Here is a 22434-nt window from a genome sequence, read left to right as displayed (position 1 = left end):
TGCTTCCAATGAGGGAGACAGAGACAAAGACAGTGAATGATGAAATGATATATCCGATGAGAGAAGATTCAGGTAGAGGATATGCCCACATTCCTTGGTCAAGGCAGGACATATTGTCTTTTATGAATGAGTTCCCTAGATTGAGAGAAAAACCTGTTGAATGGTATAAACAAGTAGAGAGGTTTGTAAAAGTTTCAAAAGTTTTGTAGAAAGAATTCGATGGTTTGTTTGATACTGTGGTTCCAGCTGATTTGTTGACTGAATGTAAAATTGCCGTAGATTGGGCGACAGAAGAATATCCTAGAGAAGCGAAGACCGGAGCGCCATCAGATGAAGTGATGAAAAAATATAATCAAGTAATTACTTACTTGAAGAGTAAGATTTGCCCAAAAGAGACAGTTTGGGTTAAGATTGATAGAATGACTCAGGAGTCAAAAGAATCAGTACATACCTTTTATGAGAGACTTTTACAGGTGTTTAAGCAGTCTCATGATTTTGAGAGTATAACTGACAAAGATATGGGACACTTTGTATATAAGTTTGTGTTTGGATTGAAACCAGAGATTAGCAACACGATTCAGCAGCAGCTGATTTGCTGGCAAAACAAGACAGTAGATAAAATACTGTGGTATGCAAAATATTGTAGTGATGACATTGAGTCAAGACATAAGAAACTGAAAGAGAAAATGATGTGGACACAAGTGAAAGCAGCACAGAAGAATGGGAATTTGTTGGTTATTGTCAAACAGGTTTCCAAGTAAAGGGTCAGAATCAGAATTTTCAAAATGGTCTGTTTCCTAATGTGAATGATGTTATGACAAATGGTGGTATCCAGGTTCAGATTCAGGGAAAAGGTAGAGGTAATAAGGAAGATATGATAAAGAAATGTCCTTGTCATGCGTGCGGAAAGTTGGGACATTGGAAGAATGAGTGTTGGACCTTATTGGGAAATAATGGAATGAATCAAAATTTTAATCCACAGATGCAGAATGAGATGGTTGTGAATCAACAGCAGCTGCAGAAGCAACAGGTAGTTTCACCACAGGTACAACAGGTACAGCAAGTACAAATACCACAAGCTCCTATGCCTAATAATGTGAATGCTCAAGTACAAAGATACAGTGCGAATGCTGGATTCCATACGGGTGAACAAGTTGGTAAAAATCAAAATGTACAAATGGTTTCACGATACTGGTTACAGTGTCCTGAGAGTGATTCAGATGCATCTCAATGATGGTGCCTGAGGGGGGGAGGTGGAGTGCGTGCTTGGTGCATCTCTTGAGGTAGATCAGTGTGGTCCTTTTGTGGATGGGAAAATAGAAGGTAATGTTATTACATTCCTTGTGGACACTGGTGCTGCCCGTACTATTGTGAGAACAGCAGAAATTCCAAACCTACCCCTCTCGGGAGATACTATCCAAGTTGCGGGTGTCTCAAATCAGCTGATCAAAACTCCAGTGACAAAACCAATGAAGGTGCACATTGGAGAAATTAGAGATCTACATCGATTTGTGGTGTGTGATACGAGTCTGGTAAAACTTTTGGGTAGAGATTTGTTATGTAAAATGAATTGCACCATCTATTGTACACCGGATGGCATTGCTTTTCAAACGCCAGATGAAGATGTTGCGTTCAAAGTGATGATGGAAAGGCAAGGGACAGAAGTGAATGATTTATATCCTTTGTTTACAGCAAAATATTTGCCTGTTGAATTGAGAGAAACAGTGATGACTTATGTGTGGGATTTTTCAGGGAAAGACACTGGATTGATGAAAGGAGTTGATCTTATCCAAATCTCAGTCAAACACGGAGCAGAATGTCCAAAGACGCCACAGTACAAAATGAGCCCAGAGCCTATTGCAGGAGCTACACCTGTAATTGAGCAAATGATTGAACAAGGCATCTTGAGAGAGAAATTAGGGAGTCCTTGTAATTCACCTATTATGGGGATTAAGAAACCAAGCAGTATGTACAGGATAGTTCAATACCTGAGAAAAGTGAATAAGATTGTGGTACCTTGTTGTCCAATAGTGCCAAACCCAGCAGTGATTCTTTATCAAATTCCCTGTGACGCAGATTGGTTCACAGTAATTGATACCTTTGCATCCAGATAGACAATATCTTTTTGCATTTTGGTTTGGAGACCATGTTTTGTCATGGTGCTGAGTTCCTCAAGGGTATACAGAGAGTCCTTCAACTTTCAATCAGATATTTAAAAAGTGTCTGGATTCATTGATAATGCCAGAAGATTCAGTGTTGGTGCAGTACATAGATGCTCTATTGCTCACATCAAAGACACGAGAACCATGTGTGACAGATACAATTGCTCTACTGAACCATTTGGCAGTAAGTTGGCATAAGGTGTCACCAGCTAAATTACAATTTTGTCAGAGAGAGGTTCAATATTTGGGACACAAGTTTGAGAAAGGAGTCAGGAAAGTATCACAAAATCAAATTGCTGTAATTTTGCAAATGGGTCCTCCAAGAACACAGAAAGAAGGTCGGATGTTTCTGGGGATGGTTGGATACTGCAGACAGTGGATCAGTGGTTTCTCACTGACAGCCAAGCCATTACAGAGATTGACTCCCAAAGATGTAGTTGATCCAATTAAATTGAATTAAGAAAGCATGAAGTCCTTTGTAGAGTTGCGAGATAGCCTTTGTCGAGCACCTGCATTGGGATTGCCAGATTATTGCAAGGACTTTGCACTATTCTGTTGTAATAAACGGTCGCTCACCCACAGACACTCCCCCGGCTTGGACAAGAACTAACGGCCGAACCCATTCATTCCTGGACTTTACATTGGGAAACAGTGAAATGCTCGCCCTAATCGAGTGCCATTACATCGCAGCACAAGGAAAGAGTGACCATTGACCCCAAATAACAACGTTCTCTCTCAAAATGCCTCATCATCAGGCACTCGCTCACATGCTATCAGACTGCCACACAGAGAACCTAAGGAGAATAAAATGGACGTCCAGCGCTGTCCCCACTGTCACGGGGAAATGCGGTGCTTTTCTACGTTCACAAAGCAAAAAAAACGCACCTAACATCGATGGCTGGGAAGGGCTTGTAAATAGCTCAGTAAATGAATTCCAGTCCTAATCTTACTCCCGGCAAAAAACACCAAAACTGCACATCTCGCCTGCAACCAAAAAGCTAAAATCCCAAAGAAACTCGGCCCTATGCCGGGCCAGAAAAAGCCTGGGAAATGCAATCCTATTTAATCTCTTTCAGCAAGCTCAAAAAGCTGTCAAGGCATCCGTTCACAGAGACAAACAATCAGTGTCAGATCAGTTCTGGTTGAAGTTAGTCTATGCCAGCAAAAAGTCCAACACAAAGTTATTCTGGTCCCTCGTGAATAGAGGCCCATTAGGAGGCAGAGGACATCCAGACCTTGGCCAGCACTCACTGAAGCCCGCTATACAAGCAACACTGGGTCCATTACCCCAGTCGTAGTCGCCCTGGATGAAACATCAATCGAGAGAATGGAGGTATGAAATGATTCAACACCAGAGCCCCTGACGACAACTGGAGTTTTAACAAACACCATTGCCCGGATAATTAGGAAAGGCAGGTCAGATGGAGCCCCTGACCCCAACGGACTACCCCAGGCCTTGTTCAAGTCAGATGTAATGTCGTGGTCAGGTCTCCTTGCACCCCTGTTTTAACATTGCAGGCTTAACAACCACATCCAGGTCTCCTGGAAAGGTGCTATCATTCATCCCATCTACAAGAGCGGTAAAAGAAATGACCCGAAAAACTACAGAATGATCGCCCTTCTTGATATCGAATCCAAATACTATGCCAGCATTCTACTGGAAGAGCTATCAACCTGGGCTGAATCAACACAGCGCCTCCCCTTTAATCAGACCGGCTTCGTGGCTAATTCAGGCACAGCCAGCAACCTATTGACACTAACCGTCTTGATGGAGAAGGCAGACGTTCGTCGTATCCAACTATACTGCTTCTTCGTCGACTTCAAGGCTGCTTTTGACCGGGTGCCTCGCGGCCACCTATGGCAAAAATAAGAGAGCTGGGGCATACCCCCCGCCCTCTTAAACGCCATAATCCAACTCCACACACGAACCTGGATAAGAATAAAGTTGGGAGATGGGTCTCATGTCTCAAAAAAAAATCCAAACAGGAAGCGGTGTTAAACAAGGCTGCGTGTTGGCGCCCCTTCTTTTTAATCTGTTCATCTCTGACCTATCCTCCACATTTGACAAGGTCAACACCCAGCCGCCTCACCTGGATGGAACCCGCATCAGCAACCTTTTATATGCCGACGACCTAGTGTTACTGAGCCATACAAAGGTAGGTCTGCAGAGGCTACTCGACGAACTACTCCCCCACACAATTGATAATGCACTCGAACTGAATCTGTCAAAAACAAAAATAATTCACTTCGGCAAACGGAAGTAACAGAGAAGTGGGTGGTTTTTCAACAATAAAAGCATCGACACAGTGCCACACTACAAATATCTGGGAATCCTCCCTGACTCCAGAGGTTCCTTCACCAAGCACAAATACACTGTCAAGGCTAAAGCACTGTCGCTTGAGGCCGCCTCCGCAAAACTTTCAAAACATCTACTTGAGCCAAGCCTAACTCCATTGCTCAAGGTGATGAAGGCTAAGATCACTAACTCCTTATCATACGGACACAAGATTATGACGGGCACAACAAACATCCTATTAGACAAATCAACCACCAGAATCTTTAAACGAGCATGGCGCCTGCCTAGGTCTTCATCTCCAGCACAGGTCAGGCCAAGTTCTGCTAGATCATAATGGTGTCGAGGTCGGCGCATTTATTAAGTTCTGTAACAGACTGCGCAACTTCCGGGATGGCAGTCTTGAGGCCAAACTTTGGAAGAAAATATCGACCAGCACATCCAGTCAAAAATATTGGCACCACTTGGCCCACTCCCTACAGCTACTCGGAGTCACGGAATACTGGGGAACAAATCCATCACAACAGGCATTGAAGACCATAATCAATTGAAGTGTCCGGCTCTGGTCTTTTCACTCCGACAGGGCAAAATGATCTAGAAGGAAACACGCCTGGTCCGTTATCTCCAACTTCAAACCGGGGGTTGAGTCATCCTACCTATCATGTACATACTCTCTCTATTGGAAGGTTACGTTCATAGCCCTAAGGTTGGGCGAGTGGCCTTTTTTAAAGCACCTGCCGTAATGGCGGTGCCCTAGTGTCAGTATCGAATGCAGAGAGTGCGGCTACCTCTCTGAAAGCATGGAGCACATAGCCTGCATATGCCCCGCTCTGCTCAATGAAAGAAGGACTCTCTTGCGGGAGAAGTGGAACAAACTAGGCGCCCGCACATGTCGTCAGGCCATAATAGCCGCTATTAACCCAGAAAATATAAAGCTGAACATTTGGTTCACCAAATTAGTCATCAGAGCTGCTAAATCGCTGGGGAAAGATAAGGCAGCAACTCTTCCGCCGGTTGGTCTCGCCACCCCCTTGTAACAAAATTTCAGCAGCCTCTGGCCCCTCCAGCGCAGCCTACCTGATTATTGCCTTCAGTTTTTAAAACCAACTGTCATTTTCATTCGTCCCTTTTAAAAAACAAATGTTTTAAATTACTACGTTGTGACTGTTTTGTTACCCATGACCTCGAACTAAATAGGCAAACAACCTCAAAATTCGGACATCTTTTACCCACAACTCTTTTTTACAGCAAGATTACTGCACTGTCTTTGCATTAACCTGGGCCCTCTTTTTCCCTTTTCTCTTAACAAGCATTTGCAATGTAATAGGTCACGCATTTGCAAAAGTTTGAGCTATTGGCATTGTAAATGACAATGCCTTTTAATGTATGCATTTTGAAAACCTGCAAGCTGTGCTTAAACACGCACTTTGTACTTATAGTCCTTGCTTACGAGAAGCAAGGCTGGCAGTAACTGCACCTCTTCTACTGCCAGCCTTGCTTCTTGTAAGCAAGGACTATCAGTACTAAGTCTGTGTTTATACACCGCTTGCAGGTTTTTAAAACACATGAATAAAAGGCATTGAAATACGAGATCTATTGCATTGCAAATGCTTGTTTTAAATACTTTCTTTTTAGTGATCTGCCCCAATTATAAGTTTGCTCGTTTTTGGGGACTAGGACTTATTTTTCAACATCGGACTTTGACCTAGAGCACGTGAGATAGAAAGTCAAAAAAGGAGTGAAGAATGAGAGAAAGTCCGAAAAACTGAGACGCAAAGAGAAAACAGATGAAATCTAACTTGCATGAATGAGTTAAAGAATCAGCAGGTTGGAATACAGACTAAGCAGCATTGACAGCAGCAGGCTCCCAAGAAAAATCTTGAGTGTGTAGTTTTTTTATTAAAGTCATTTATTTATCTCTTACTGTTGTTTGATGAAAACCAGAAGAACGATCTCCTTGATGGTTCTGATTTTGCTTTGCTTCTGTAGTGTGTTGTAGATCTTCTTTTGGGCAGTTTAAGCTGGTTTGTTAAAATGATTCAAAAGTACCGTGTGGTGAAATGGTGGAAAGTCCTACACAGTCCTTACAAAAAGCAGGAGTTGTAGCAGGTATAGCGTGATATACTAGCCACAGCTATTTGGGTAGATACTATGGCCCAGATGTATCAAGATAGTTATTTGCGATTCCCTAATTGCGAATCACAAGGATTCGCAATTAGAGAATCGCAAAATGCAATGTATGAAGGTATATAGTACACCTTTTGCGATTCCTAGGGGGTCGCAAATGACCTATCTCATGAAAAGTAATGAGGTAGGTCGCAATTTGCAACTCCCTAGGAATCGCAAAAATCACGAGGATGGTGGCCTGCTGAGATCAGCAGTCCACCATGTCTGTGATTGCTTTTCAATAAAGCAATCTTTTTTTTTTTGTAAAGCAGCCCATTTTCCTTAAAGGAAAACAAAATACTTTACAAAACAAAAAATGAAAAGTTTTCTTTTCATTTTTTAAGAGCAGGCACTGGTCCGTGGGACCACTGCCTGCTCTTAAAAATGGTTTTACAAACATTCACAACGGAGTCATGGCACCTTTGGATCGGGTCAGTGCAGCAGAGGGACCCCGCGGCTTCACGCCTAAACAAGTTAAATTAATAACCGCGCATAACAAAATAAAAGCACGGACCCCATATTAAAAGGTACGACTCAGCATGCTGGGCTGCAACAATTGTATAAAAGAGTTCTCCTCAGCAACACATGAACAATGGAAGCGGATGAAAACTGTAGTTGGGCGGTGCTGCTTCCGGAATAAGCAGAAGTGACATATCGCTGCCTCAACGATTTAGAAAGCAGCAAAAAAGAGTGGCACTGCTTTAAACCAATGGGGTGCAGACGGGACCAAAGTCCTTTATGGACTACTCCACGTCTTGCAGGCAGCGCATACGGGTTGCCTAGGCTCGACCTAAAAAACTCTCCATTGCCAGAGTCAGATTGTGTAATGTTTGTGGGTGGCTCTTGTTTGAGAGATGAAAGAGGTGTTTTGCGTGCTTCTTATGCTGTTTGTACGGTGGCCATGGTTCTTGAAGTATCGTGTCTAATTGGCAAGAATCTGAGAGTAACCATATTCCATATTCATTGACAACCAATATGGTTTTGGTGTGGTGCATGCCTTTGGACAAATGTGGATGCAACGTGTTTTCCTGACTTCTTCAGGATCAACGATTAGGAATAGTAAAGATGTAAAGGATTTGTTGGTTGCACTACAGCTGCCCAAAGAAATTGCAGTGGTTAAATGTCCGGCACATAAATCTGGAAATGACTATGAAACGAGTGGGGATTGTTATGCTGATCAAGTGGCACGATTCTGAGCGCAAAATTTTGTTTCAATTAACAAAGGAACAGAAAAACAAAATACAAATTGTCACTTAATGTTCTCTTCTGTGGAAACATGGTGGGAAGAAATTAGACAATTGCAGGAAGAGGCCATTGAGGAAAAAAATAAATTTGGATAAAATCAGGATGTACTCGAAGAGTGGAGAATGAAATCTGGGTGTTTACTGATGGGAGACCAATAATGCCAGATAGTTTATTGTGTCAGATGGCAACGATGTATCATGGCTTACCACATGTAGGGAGAGATGCCATGATTAGGCTTTTCAAACAGTCTTGGTATAATCCAAAGTTTAGGGTCATTGCAGAGAGTCTTTGCCAAAGATGCATAGTATGTCAGCAGCAGATTCCAGGGAGAAAGACTAGTTGGGGACGAATTGGAAAAGCAGCAGGACCATTTAAACAATTACAGGTAGATTTTATTGAGCTCCCTCCTTGTAATGGACTGAAATATGTATTGGTTGTGGTTTGTTTGTTTTTCTCGTTAGGTAGAAGCATATCCAACAAGAAGAAACGATAGTTAAACAGTTGCTCAATTGCTTTTAAGAGAGATAATGCTGAGGTTTGGATTTCCAGTCTCTTTAGAAACAGATAGAGTGACTCTTTTTATCAATTGGATAATTTGGATGATTTGTGCAGCATTACAGATTGAGCAAACGTTGCATGGCACCTATGGACCAGAAGCCTCAAGTGTGGTTGAGCAAATTAATGGCACTATAAAGTCGAGACCGTCAAAAGTCTGTGCATCCACAGCACTAAAATGGGCAGATGCTTTACTTTTGGTTTTGATGAGTCTAAAAAGCATTCCTGATAAAAAGGCTGGATTGTCCCCGCATGAAGTGATTATGGGGAGAGCAATGAGACAGCCAATAGTACCAGCAAATCAACTGATGAATATTACTCATTATCTAGTGCTCGATTATGGCAAAGGATTGGCTGATGCGGTGCGTTCTGTGTCTCATCAGGTTGGAGAAATTGCTACCACAACACAGCAAGAACAAGCGCATGATCTAAGTCCAGGAGAGTGGATTCTGGTGAAGAAGCATGTAAGAAAGTCCTGTTTGGATCCACGTTGGCATGGGCCATATCAAGTGATACTGGTGACAACGACAGCAGCAAAATGTGGTGGCTTGCCAAATTGGATACACGCGAGCCACACAAAAAGAGTACCAAGTCTGCTTGAAAGACTGGAAAAGGAAGGACGGCATTAGGAAGAGGGTAATGAAGAGCCTGAAGCTGAGCCTGAGTTCGAACCTGAGTTTGAACTTGAGCAAGGTCGAATAAAGTGGGCACCAGCTACTGCGTCTTGTGAGACTGCTGTTGAAGTCAATGAAAGATAAGCGTTGAGTGAAAATAGAGATCAAGAACAAGTACAGCAGAGAAAAGAATCAAACAAAAGAAATTGTGAACTTGGCCTTGAAACTGAAACTGTGGATATTAAAAAAGCCAGAAAAGGAAATGTGTAGCCATAGGAGGGAAAAGACTGAAATACACTCTGAAAGAAAAATCACCAGACACAATATTGGAAGTATCTAGCCAAACAGAGCAAAGTGACTCAGAAGAAGACACAGTTCGGAGAACAAAAAGATCAAGAGTTCCGAACAAGAAATATACAGCACCTGAATGGACATATGTGGTGTCTTAAAAAGCTGAGCACATAGACCAGTGCATAGAGAACACTTGTGCAGAATTGAGTCACACAAACAGCTATGAGCCACCCTAAATGAACAGTGAAAAAATTGGGGTGCAGAAAATTGAAAATTCACTCGGAGGAGTGTGGAAAAAAGTCGAAGGTTGTGAAGTTATAAAAAAGAGGGATGAAGCAAGAAGGTTTAAAAGTGTTTGGATACACAAATTATTTTTAGTTTTAGTTTTAGTTTTTTTAGTTAGTATAAGATTATATAGAAATGGCTGAGGCGAATACTATAGAGACTGGATATCAAAACCAAAGTTTTAAACGTAGATGTATCAATGCTTGCTTTATTGGTGTTTTAGTACTAATGATGGTTTGGTTAACAATAAGGGGCCGATTCCGATCCTGTATTTTTTTTTCCCGTACGACTCGTATCCGTATTTTTTTCCATACGAATCGTACAAGTCACGTCCAACCCGTGAAGTACGATCTGTACGGGAAAAAGTGCATACGGATCTGCCCGATCCATACGAATCGTAGCTGGAAAAGTTGTCCAAGACGGACCCGGACACTTCTCCGTACAAATTGTAAAAATGAAGTCCGACCGTACTAGTACGATCCGGACCGGCTTTACAATTTACGATTCGTACGGAAAACGTCCCATACACGGGGAATGACTTTGCCCGCTATGAAGCGAAGTATGTACGCACCGTACCCCAAGCGTGAATGTATGGTGCGTACCCCCAGCGTGTAGGTACGCACTGTACCCCAAGCATGAATGTACAGTGCGTACCCCCAGCTCGTATGTATGGTGCGTACCCCCAGTGCGTATGTACGGTGCGTACCCCCAGCGCAAATGTACAATGCGTACCCCCTGCACGTATGTACGGTGCGTACCCCCAGCGCGTATGTACACACCGTACCCCCATTACGAATGTACGGTGCGTACCCCCAACATCGCGTATGTACGGCGCATGTTGCAGGTACGCACCGTACAGACGCGATGTTGCGGGTACGCACCGTACATACGCGATGGCGGTGTACGCACCCGCACCGTACATAAGCAATGGAGTGTACGCACCGTACATAGCAATGTCCGTGTACGCACCGTACATCCACAACGCATGGGGTGTGTGGCTGTACGACTCGTACCCCTGTACCGTACTGAACCACGGACACTGTAAAACAGCACAAGGAGGGCCTATTTGTCACGATACTCATGACCACTGATCCGTTTGTATTCCCTCACACATGTTTCCCCTAGGAAAAACCCACCCCTGACCCGTGCACCAGCACAACCTTGTGATATGACTGTGTCCTTGACACTGTATTGTATTTATTGTAAGATCTAATATGTATTGTACTATCATGTGTTTTGCCACTTGTAACGTCTGTTAAGATTTTTGCCTTCATACATAAGGATTTGGTGCTACCGTTATGTTTTGTATAAATGAGCCCGTTCCTAGAAAAGATGCAGTAGCTGGGGGCATGAGAGGCACGTGTAAGCGCTGGGAGTGGTTCGCGCATTGCCTCCAAGTGCACGTTTGCTGGCTACGTGAGAAGCACGTGAAAACACCGGGTGCGGTTTTCCTATTTAAACCGCACCCAGTGTTCTGGAAGGCGCTTTGCCTTCTTCCCGTCTAGCGCATCGGACCGCGTTAGAAATCCTCCGCTTCCTGACAAAGCCTTACCTGATTTTGGAAGCGGAACGTCTTCACAGATCTCCGGAGCTGAAGGATCTCTTCTCCTCGACGGCAGGCCCTAGAGAGAAAAGACAAAGATGAGGAGATAAGTACTTTGTTATTTAAAAGGCGCCCAACGAAAGAAAGGTTCTTTTAAAGATAAAGACAGAACAATTTTTGGAAAGCTTTCCACAAGGAAGGTTACAGGAACTTTTACAGTCAAGACAAAGAGCATGGACTATTTGGTTATTTTCATTTAACACTGTGATAATAGAAAGAAATGTTAATTATTGTTAGTGCGTGAGTGAAATAGGAAATCTACGTATGTACATAGTATATTTTTAAAGTACAGGTCAACATTTGATCTAAGGAGTATTTAACATTCGGCGTCAGCGCGAGGAGTAAAGTGAGTACCCAGAGAAAGTGAGCTATTTTGTGGTGTGGTAAAATCGACAAGGAAAGGATGGCATAATCATGATGTTGTTTATTTTTTAACCATAGAACATAGAATATTGGCGCTCAACATAAAGACCCATCAGGAACACAGCTTTCCTCCACTCATCTCGCCGAATCTACCCTCTTCACGCGACTCAAGAATATACTGGGACGTAGGCTTCACAAGAGTTGTACGCAGGTAGGCAGAAGCACTGTCTGAATAAACCATGTAATTAAGAAACAATAGGAAGACACTAAAAAGGTCTAGATAATTTAGTAAATTTGAACATTTATTGTTTACCAGGTCGTCAACCGAGAAGCTCCGCATCACGTCCAGTATCCGGCCCTCCTCCTAGGTTTCTAACCCATATCTAGTAGAGAATTAAAGTATACAGGTATTAATTAGATATTTGGGAGGTTGGTCTCTTGCGTCCCTGCGAAATTACTACGTCGTGAAAACTCCGTAAGGTAAGAGACGACGTGGTGTCTTGACAGAAGGCAAAGCCCACGTAAAACATTTCGCCTGGACGCAATGGACCAAACCGCGCAAATCTCACTGCAAGACATTGCAACAATTTTGACTGAAATTAAAAATGAGAATGCTGCTTTACGCAGAGATCTGTCAGTCTTACAAGGCGCAATTCAAAAGCCTCTCCTCAAACCAGCAACCTTTCCTAAGGCATTCACTGATTCCGCAACCACATCTTCTAGTACTCCAACTCAGATTCAGGTAGTCACCCCAGTTCCAATACCACTTGCACAACCAGAGAGATTTTATGGAGACAATAATAAATACTCCATTTTCATGAATCAATGCCATTTACATTTTATAGCCAAAGCAAACGCCTTTCCTGATGATTCCTCTAAAGTAGCCTTTGTGCTATCCTATTTGGGTGGAGACGCAGCTCTCTGGTCTGTACCTTTGGTAGAAAGAGACGACCCTATTCTGTATAATTTCAAGGCATTTGAGCGCGCTATGAAAAAACTTTTTGCCAAGCATGTATTTGTTCAATCTGCTGATAATGAGCTCCTGAATTTAAAACAAGGAAATTCTGACTTGCTTCATTATATTTCAGTCTTTAATAGACTGGTCTTAGAGGCAGATTGGCCAGAAAATAAAAGGGTATCGCTCTTTTACAGAGGGTTAAAAGAGGAGTTGAAGGATATGGTAATGCAAATTCTAGAACCTCCAGAAGATGTAAATGATTTTATAGATTTAGTAGTTAAATTAAACCACAGATTGTCTGAGAGAAGGGGAGAAAGAGGGAAATCAGATCACAAGTTGTTCCTGTTTAAAGAAAGAGCCACCACAGTAAAAGACGCACCGCCTAAAAACGACTCTGTAGAACCCATGCAAATAGGTTCAATTCGTGGCCCTTTATCCAAAGAAGAAAAGGAGAAGAGGCGGAAACTCAATCAGTGTCTTTATTGTGGAAAGTCAGGTCACTTTGTTAAGGAATGCCCTACACGTCCAAATAAGTGGAAAACTAAAACTTCAGAGGTAGCATTAGTTCAACCTCAATCGGAAAACTAGCACACTCGATGAAAGAGGAGGTCAATTCGTCGGGTGCAATCTCCAGCCTGGCCTCTACAGTGCCTCCTTTAGGGAGTCGTCATTTGTGTATTAAAGTAAAATTAACAGCCTTATCTGATCCCAGGAGTTCTTGGGAAGTAGACGCTCTGATAGATTCAGGGGCCACTGGCAATTTTGTTGATACTCATTTTTTGGAGAAATTGGGTTTTAAAACAGAGAGTAAGAAAAATCCAGAAATTGTAAGGGCAGTAGATGGGAAAGAATTGTCATCAGGTCCCATCCAAAAACAGACGGAATGTTTAACCATGGCGAGTTCTAGCATACATAATGAACTCATAATATTTGACATCATAGACGCACCTCAGTTTAGGTTAATTCTGGGAATACCGTGGTTAAAACTACATAATCCCAGTATTGATTGGGAAACACTGAGCATTACGTTTCGATCAAAACATTGTCAACAGCAATGTTTTAACGAGAATCACCAAGAAAATCTAGTACAAGGATATGATTTTCCAATCGAATCCTCAAGTATTCTTTTATTGGAAGGGGTACCGTCTGAGTATTCAGATTTAATTGATGTTTTTGACAAAAAAAAGGCAAATACTCTTCCTCCTCACAGGGACTTTGACTGTCGAATCGATTTAACTCCAGGAGCTACATTACCTTGTAGTAGAATTTATGCACTGACCGAAAAAGAAAATGAACACTTACGAAACTATTTGGATGAATATCTAGACAATGGGTTCATCAGGCACTCTAAGTCACCAGTCTCATCTTCTCTTTTTTTCATACCAAAGAAGGGGGGGGAGTTACGCACGTGTATTGACTATAGAGCCCTGAACAACATTACAATTAAAAATCGGTATCCGTTACCTCTAATTCCAACTTTATTGGACCAAGTAAAACAAGCTACAATTTATACTAAATTGGACTTGCGAGGAGCATATCATCTTGTACGAGTTCGGGAGGGCGATGAATGGAAAACTGCGTTCCGCACAAAATTCGGCCTCTTCGAATATCAAGTAATGCCCTTCGGACTCTGCAATGCTCCAGCAGCTTTCCAATTTTTCATAAATGAAGTATTGCATGAATTCATAGATGTTTGTTGTGTCGTTTACATCGATGACATACTCATTTATTCAAATTCTAAAGAAGATCATGTAAAGCAAGTTCGTGCCATTCTTCAAAAATTGCTTTCTAATTCCCTCTATGTAAAGTTGGAGAAAAGCCTGTTTCATGTATCCCATGTAGAATTCCTTGGTTACATAATTAGCCCTTCAGGCATAGAAATGGATCCAAAAAAGGTGGAAGCGGTAAGATCATGGCCTAAACCTATATCTGTGAAACAAGTACAAAGTTTTTTGGGTTTTGCAAATTTCTACCGCCGTTTCATTCAAGACTTTTCTCAAATAATTACTCCAATTACACGGCTCTTACGTAAAGGGGTTAAGTTTGAGTGGTCAGATTCAGCCGAAAAGGCATTTCAAGAACTGAAGACTAAATTTACCACAGCCCCTATTTTGGGTCATCCTGACCCTTCGCAACCGTTCATTGTGGAGGCGGATGCCTCTCAGTTTGCTCTAGGAGGCATCCTATCGCAACGCGATAAAAACACTGGTCAAATGCATCCAATCGCCTATTATTCCCGAAAATTGTCTGCACCTGAACAAAACTATGCCATAGCAGATAAGGAATTATTGGCTATAAAAGCAGTTTTTGTGGAATGGCGCCATTACTTGTTGGGAGCCAGACATCCAATAACAATTTACACAGATCATCGCAATCTACAAGCCTTAAGATCTGTCAAGGCCCTCTCAGCTAGACAATTACGATGGTCTTTGTTTTTCAATGACTATAATTTTATAATCACCTATCGACCAGGAAAAGAGAATTGGAAGGCGGATGCCTTATCTCGAATAGGTGAAAAAGACTGTGAAAACAATATCATAGAAAAACCAGTATTACCAGCAACTTGTTTCCAGGCCTGTTTAAGCACTTGTGATATAATTACTGAGTTAAAGGAAACTTTTAAGAAACAAGACTTTGACAAATGGAAAGAAGAATACCCATGTGTCCAAAAGAAAGACGATTTGTTGTTTGTAAACGACCAAATTTTGGTACCTTCTGAAGAAAATCAACAAACGATAATGCGTCTTCATCATGATACTTTGTTGTCAGCTCATCCAGGTATAACTAAGACATTTGAGCTCATCAAAAGAAAATTTTGGTGGCCTTCAATGTTCAAAGATGTACAAGAATTTGTAAAAACTTGTAATATTTGTTGTCAAAATAAAACATCTCATCAAGCTCCTAGTGGCCTACTGAAACCTTTACCCATACCACCTCAACCATGGCACACTATCTCTTTAGATTTTGTAGTAGAGCTTCCTCCCACCAAGAAAGGTTTTACTACTATACTCACTGTTGTAGACCAGTTGACCCGTATGGCCCACTTCATACCCTTAAAGAAGCTCCCCACCGCTTTGGAATTAGCTCACATTCTTATGCTTAATGTAATAAGATTACATGGAATTCCATCGGTGGTTATTTCCGATAGGGGTTCTCAATTTATTTCGCATGTTTGGAAAGAGTTAAGTAAACTTTTGCATATGGACGTTAGGTTGTCTTCAGGTTATCATCCTCAAACGGATGGGTTAACTGAACGAACCAATCAAACTTTAGAACAGTTTTTGCGTTGTATGTTAACAACAGTAGAGGAAGAGTGGTCAGATTTGTTAAGTGCGTTGGAATTTGCATATAATAATCTAGAACATTCTTCTTTAGGTATGTCACCTTTTTTCTGTAATTATGGATTTCACCCAAGAAACATACCTTGTGAGATAAAAGATTCCTCCGAGGTGCCATCCATACATGACTATATTTCAAAATTGAACACCATTCATATGGAAGCTCAATACCAGTTAGCAAAGGCTAAAGAGAGTCAAAAGAAAGCTGCTGATAAACATCGAACCATCCAACCTACGTATGTAGTAGGAGATAAGGTTTGGCTGAATACACGAAATGTACGGCTAAAGGGAAATAAAAAGTTTCACCCACGATTTATTGGTCCGTTTGTAGTAGAAAGGGTGATAAATCCGGTTTGTATTAAACTTGCACTACCTCAAAAATATCAATGTCACCCAGTTTTCCATGTGTCATTAATCAAACCATTTCATCCCCATACTCGAATGGTTCGTCCACCTCCTCCAATTGTTGTAGAGGGTAATCCAGAATTTGAAGTCAAAAGAATCTTAGATTCCAAAAGAGTGCGTGGAAAATTATTCTATTTAATTGATTGGAAAGGTTATGGCCCAGAAGAACGATCCTGGGAACCTTTAACCAATTTAAAGAATGCTCCACGAATGATAAAAAACTTTCACATTAGATTTCCAATGAAACCGAGACCAATAGCCAGAATCTTAGGGGGGATCTTGAGAGGGGAGTACTGTCACGATACTCATGACCACTGATCCGTTTGTATTCCCTCACACATGTTTCCCCTAGGAAAAACCCACCCCTGACCCGTGCACCAGCACAACCTTGTGATATGACTGTGTCCTTGACACTGTATTGTATTTATTGTAAGATCTAATATGTATTGTACTATCATGTGTTTTGCCACTTGTAACGTCTGTTAAGATTTTTGCCTTCATACATAAGGATTTGGTGCTACCGTTATGTTTTGTATAAATGAGCCCGTTCCTAGAAAAGATGCAGTAGCTGGGGGCATGAGAGGCACGTGTAAGCGCTGGGAGTGGTTCGCGCATTGCCTCCAAGTGCACGTTTGCTGGCTACGTGAGAAGCACGTGAAAACACCGGGTGCGGTTTTCCTATTTAAACCGCACCCAGTGTTCTGGAAGGCGCTTTGCCTTCTTCCCGTCTAGCGCATCGGACCGCGTTAGAAATCCTCCGCTTCCTGACAAAGCCTTACCTGATTTTGGAAGCGGAACGTCTTCACAGATCTCCGGAGCTGAAGGATCTCTTCTCCTCGACGGCAGGCCCTAGAGAGAAAAGACAAAGATGAGGAGATAAGTACTTTGTTATTTAAAAGGCGCCCAACGAAAGAAAGGTTCTTTTAAAGATAAAGACAGAACAATTTTTGGAAAGCTTTCCACAAGGAAGGTTACAGGAACTTTTACAGTCAAGACAAAGAGCATGGACTATTTGGTTATTTTCATTTAACACTGTGATAATAGAAAGAAATGTTAATTATTGTTAGTGCGTGAGTGAAATAGGAAATCTACGTATGTACATAGTATATTTTTAAAGTACAGGTCAACATTTGATCTAAGGAGTATTTAACATTCGGCGTCAGCGCGAGGAGTAAAGTGAGTACCCAGAGAAAGTGAGCTATTTTGTGGTGTGGTAAAATCGACAAGGAAAGGATGGCATAATCATGATGTTGTTTATTTTTTAACCATAGAACATAGAATATTGGCGCTCAACATAAAGACCCATCAGGAACACAGCTTTCCTCCACTCATCTCGCCGAATCTACCCTCTTCACGCGACTCAAGAATATACTGGGACGTAGGCTTCACAAGAGTTGTACGCAGGTAGGCAGAAGCACTGTCTGAATAAACCATGTAATTAAGAAACAATAGGAAGACACTAAAAAGGTCTAGATAATTTAGTAAATTTGAACATTTATTGTTTACCAGGTCGTCAACCGAGAAGCTCCGCATCACGTCCAGTATCCGGCCCTCCTCCTAGGTTTCTAACCCATATCTAGTAGAGAATTAAAGTATACAGGTATTAATTAGATATTTGGGAGGTTGGTCTCTTGCGTCCCTGCGAAATTACTACGTCGTGAAAACTCCGTAAGGTAAGAGACGACGTGGTGTCTTGACACTATTCGACTCGCACAACACCACAAAACACGTCTACGCTGCACAAAAAATGGAAAGGACTGACCTGGACACATCTAAACAGGCAAACAGAGGGCCAAACTCACAACCACACCATATAACACACCCACCAAAAACTCAAACTGAGCCCCACCCACAAATGTACCAATAAAAATGGCACACACACACAAACCATGAGCCTTTGCAACAGACTCACTGCAGCTACCGAGCACACACAAACAACTGCACCCATCCACCTGTTGTAGGCAGCACAAGGCCCTCCTGTGGCCAGTGCAAACACAAACACCAACACAACAAGGTCAGATATCTAGGACAGGAACTCACACTCACTGTCATGGCAGCATGCGCCATGGGGGGACAGCTACATCAGTTGGGAGACCCAGTGCCAAATCACACTACACCCACCAGCAGGCCCTGTCACACACACCCCTTACACAAGCACACACCACCAGGACAGGCAATGGATTTTTTCACTGCCACAATGGACATGTAACACAACAAGACCAATACATAGCCGAAGAAGCACCCAAGCCACAAATGGACATGTCAAAGACTCAGGAGAACATATCAATCTGTACCCCGCAACATACCCATCCACAAGTGAACATTGAGGAGAATGCTAGGCACATATAACTACTTGAATGTGTATGAAACATGCATGTTGCATGAAACAGCATTAACATTGTCTGTCTCTCACACACAGGGCAACGTGATGAACATCCCCCCAACAATGGGGGTGAAGAATCACAGTCACAGGAGGAACCAGATCCCACCAGCAGCGACGTCTCTCAACACTCGGATGACCCCGACCGACCTGGACCCTCTGGTGTCCAAGCCCCTGCAGAACCTGGTTCAGGAACATCTGTGCCACCCCCATTCCTGCCACATCCCAGGAGACACCCAGGAGCCCTGCTCGCAATGAACAGAGCCAGTCTGACCAGGAGGGACAAGGTGAGGCGGGCACCCAGGAGGAGGCAGACAACACCGCCACTGCCATCCCTCAGGGGTCCCGTCGACCCGATGTGCCCACAACGGCAGGCCAGGCTCGTGTGGGCAGGGGTGGTGGGAGTGGAGGCAGGCGGAGGCGAGAACTTGACCAGCCAGCTGAAGGGACCGGTATATCACACATCCACAACATCATGGAGGCATACTGGCGTGACACCAGGGAGATCAGCCAGGTAGTGGTGACCCTCACAGAGATCAAAAACCAGCAGGCCGAGCAACACGCCAGTCAACAACAACACCAAGGACGAATGGAGGCAAGACTGGCTGAGCTCCTGGGGTTGCAAAGGGACATAAGCCATTCACTCCATCGGATCGCCGACAACATGGGCAACCCTCCCTGTGCCACTAGGTGCAGACCAGCACCAGCCACAGAGAGGGAGGAGGAGGAGGATTCGTCCAACGGAGCGTCCCAAGCATCGTCAAGGCCTGCATCTGAGGGTCCCGCGAGGAAGGCAGCGGGCCATCCACATCTCCCAGGTCACCTGGCCTGGCACCTGGCCTTCATGTGCGACAGCATCACCTCATTGACTGACATCATCTGCCACATGGACTTGCTGGTCACAGTCTGACCAATGATGCCAAACACTGTGGGCTGGACTCTGATGACTTCAAATGCCAAGAATCCAATCTGCCACTGTGAACTTTGGATTCTATGGTCCCTGCATTTCCCCTTTTTCTGTGCACAAATCACGCCCCAGAGCTAGAAATTAAAAAAATAATAATTGAAATTTCATGTTGCAGTCATTTAGCATGAGTCCACAACATACGTGTGGGGATATGTCGAAGTATGCCTGAGTGTAGAACGAACTCCAGCCATCCATACACTTGGATCTGAGTCCGGTCGATGACACACATGACTCACAATGTATCACAAAATACAGACATGGAGCCCAATACTCACCCGTGATGGCCTCAAGCTACTGAGGGGGGCTTGCTATATTGCTCAGACAGACCAATTTGGAAGAGTTACATGAAGGTGTAGAGGTCATGGGTCGTGTTGATGTGCCCGGGGAGGGAGTACCAGATCTGTTTTGCGAGGTGGGAGAACTATCTCCTGCATGCTGATTTTATGTGGATGTGATGAATGGTGGCCAGGGCAAGGTGGGCTGCATGGAGTTGGGCCAACGGGGTGTTGGATGACACACGTCCAAGGTCGGTTTGGGTCTGGGGTTGTGGACTGCCTCCTGAGTGTGGTTGAGGAGTCTGAAGGTGATCCTGCAGCACACAGTGAGCCATTGTACCTCTCTCAGGTGGACGGTGATGTGGCTATGGCGGGGGATGTTGCAGATGAGGTGTGCGGATGCACCCTGGATGTGGATAAGTTCTCCTGCATGTTTGCTGTTGTCCTCCGTAGAGGCCGGTGCTGTAGTTGAGCCGGCTGGTGTCCTGGACCAGGGGGACGGTCTGTCTTGCCTTGGAGTGGATCTATCTGGGGGTCATTAGCAGCATGTGGAGGGTGTTGCAGCATGAGTTACAGATGTTGGTGAGTTGCATGTTAATTGTGAGCGATGGGTCCATGATGAACACCAGCTTGCGTGCATGGCCACTGGGTGCTGGTGCGGTGCACAGACCAGTGGGACGCAAGGAGTTGACCCAGCCGTAAGGGCACAATCCTCAGATGATGACCTCTGTCCTGTCCAAGTCCAGCCTTAGATGGCTGATGTTCAGCCATTCATCAACTGATCTCATGCCTTCTTGAGGTTTGGATCTGGCAATGGCTGGCTCTTTGGTGAGTTTGAGGAGCAGCTGGGTGTCAATGGCATACCAGATGATGATGAGGTTGTGTGCGCATGTGATGGTGGAGAGGGGGGTCATGGAGACATTGAAGATCGTCACGCTGAGAGAAGAGCCCTGTGGCATGGGCCAGATGACCCCAGTGTACTACATGTTGCAAGGTGGAGGCAGACTCCCTGGGCCTTGCTGGTGAGCTACTTTCTGATTTAATCCTGGGCCCACCTCTGGATACCAGTGTTGGAGATGTGTGAGCTGACAGTGTGGTAGCACATGGTGTAGAATGCCGTTGAGAGGTCAAGGGTGGTGGCCTCACCATTGTTGAGCAGGGCAAAGTAGTCGTTGGTGGTGGCAATGATGACGGTTGCAGTGGTGTGATTACTGTGGAAAACGGTCTGGTGCCGGTTGGCTGGAGCTGGTTGCATTTTGGAAATTGGTCAGTTGCTTGTTGAGTGTCTTCCTGGTGACATTTGCTGGGTAGGGAAGTAGGGTGATGTACCAGGAGATCCTGCGGTACTGCCGTCCGTTGTTTAAGAAGGGCCTGGGGCTCTGCATGTCTCCTGCACCCATGGAATGTGGCTAACTCAAAGGAGACATTCATGACGCGCTGGACGTGGGCTTCAAGGATGGGGAATGATGTGGTTGAGATGTTGTGTGGGAAGGGGCCTGATGGAGAGCCAGAGTGGATGGTGCACATGATCCCAGTTGTGTACTTGCTGCTGACGGGAGTCCAGGACCTGAGGGGGGTTTGTCCAGCGCATAATAGTGCTGTCTGCCTCTGTGTGCCAAGGCTGTCGTGTATGGCCATGAGCTTGCAGTGGTACAAAGTTGCAAGGGATGTGATCTGCCTTGCAAGGGTGGGATGTCTTGGATGGAGATCTGCTGTCAGTTCACTCACAATGCTGATGAGCTCCTTGATGTCGTATGTTTGGGTGTCTCGGCACTATCTGAAGTATCTCCACTTGTCCTTGCTGATGATATGGTGATGGCTGTCTGTGGTGTTTTCCAGGGCTGTAAGGAAAATTATGTCTCTTTGTGTTGCAAGGTTTGCACAAGAGTCCGGCTAGGTCTGTAGGAGTCCAGTAGCTCTGCCTTGTCCCAGGTGCCTTAACTGTTGTTGTGCTTCACAGGAAAGTCCGTCAATGTGGCAAGATTGTTGGATCAGTTGCTGATCCAGTGCGTGAGTTTGCAGGGTGTGGCGGTGGTGTTGTTTTCAGTGTCCCACACAGCTTGTCTGTGGCGACTTACATCAAGCCTCTATGGGGGATCGGTAGCGGGGTGTGTGGCACTGTGTTGCTTGTTGGAGACGTGGATTCAAATGTTGATGGACCAATGATGGATGGTGGTGTGTTTCCCCTCCAGCAAGAAGTTACTGGCCCCCAGCCACATGTAGCCTGTGGAGGTGAGGGCTTGCGTGCAGATGTACGTGTTGATGGCTTAGCGGAATTGTGGATGTAGGCCTGCAGATCTGTAGATGAGTGTTACTCCGAGGGTTGCTAGGGAGTTGCTGCGAACCCGGATTTGTGACTCTGAGGGTGTACTTGTGAATAAATAGCAATTCAGCCCCCGGGATTGGTGTTGCCGTCCCTGCTGGTGAACTTGTATCCATCTGAGATGGCAATGAAGAAGTCATGTGCTGAGGATGCTTTTGTCCAGGTTACTGTCATGAAGGTGATGTGTGGGGCTGTTGTGTTGAGGAGGTGA

General features: G+C 44.1%; 1 protein-coding gene across 8 annotated transcripts in view; it reads right to left on the bottom strand.

The window, feature by feature from the left end:
- The window catches only part of LOC146854273 (uncharacterized), a 471193-nt gene that overhangs the window by 337538 nt on the left and 111221 nt on the right, over positions 1–22434 (bottom strand). The window contains exon 2 of one of the 8 annotated variants that reach the window (XM_085652056.1): positions 11164–11233. The exons of the other annotated variants lie outside the window; for them this stretch is intronic. Within the exon in view, the coding sequence (XP_085508182.1) occupies positions 11164–11233 (70 nt within the window). The remainder of the gene's footprint in view (positions 1–11163; positions 11234–22434) is intronic. 8 annotated transcript variants of the gene reach the window in all.

This window comes from Triturus cristatus, chromosome 4_1 (assembly GCF_964204655.1).
Source record: "Triturus cristatus chromosome 4_1, aTriCri1.1, whole genome shotgun sequence".
Taxonomy (NCBI): Eukaryota; Metazoa; Chordata; class Amphibia; order Caudata; family Salamandridae; genus Triturus; species Triturus cristatus.
This window is presented reverse-complemented; position numbering and strand designations above follow the sequence as displayed.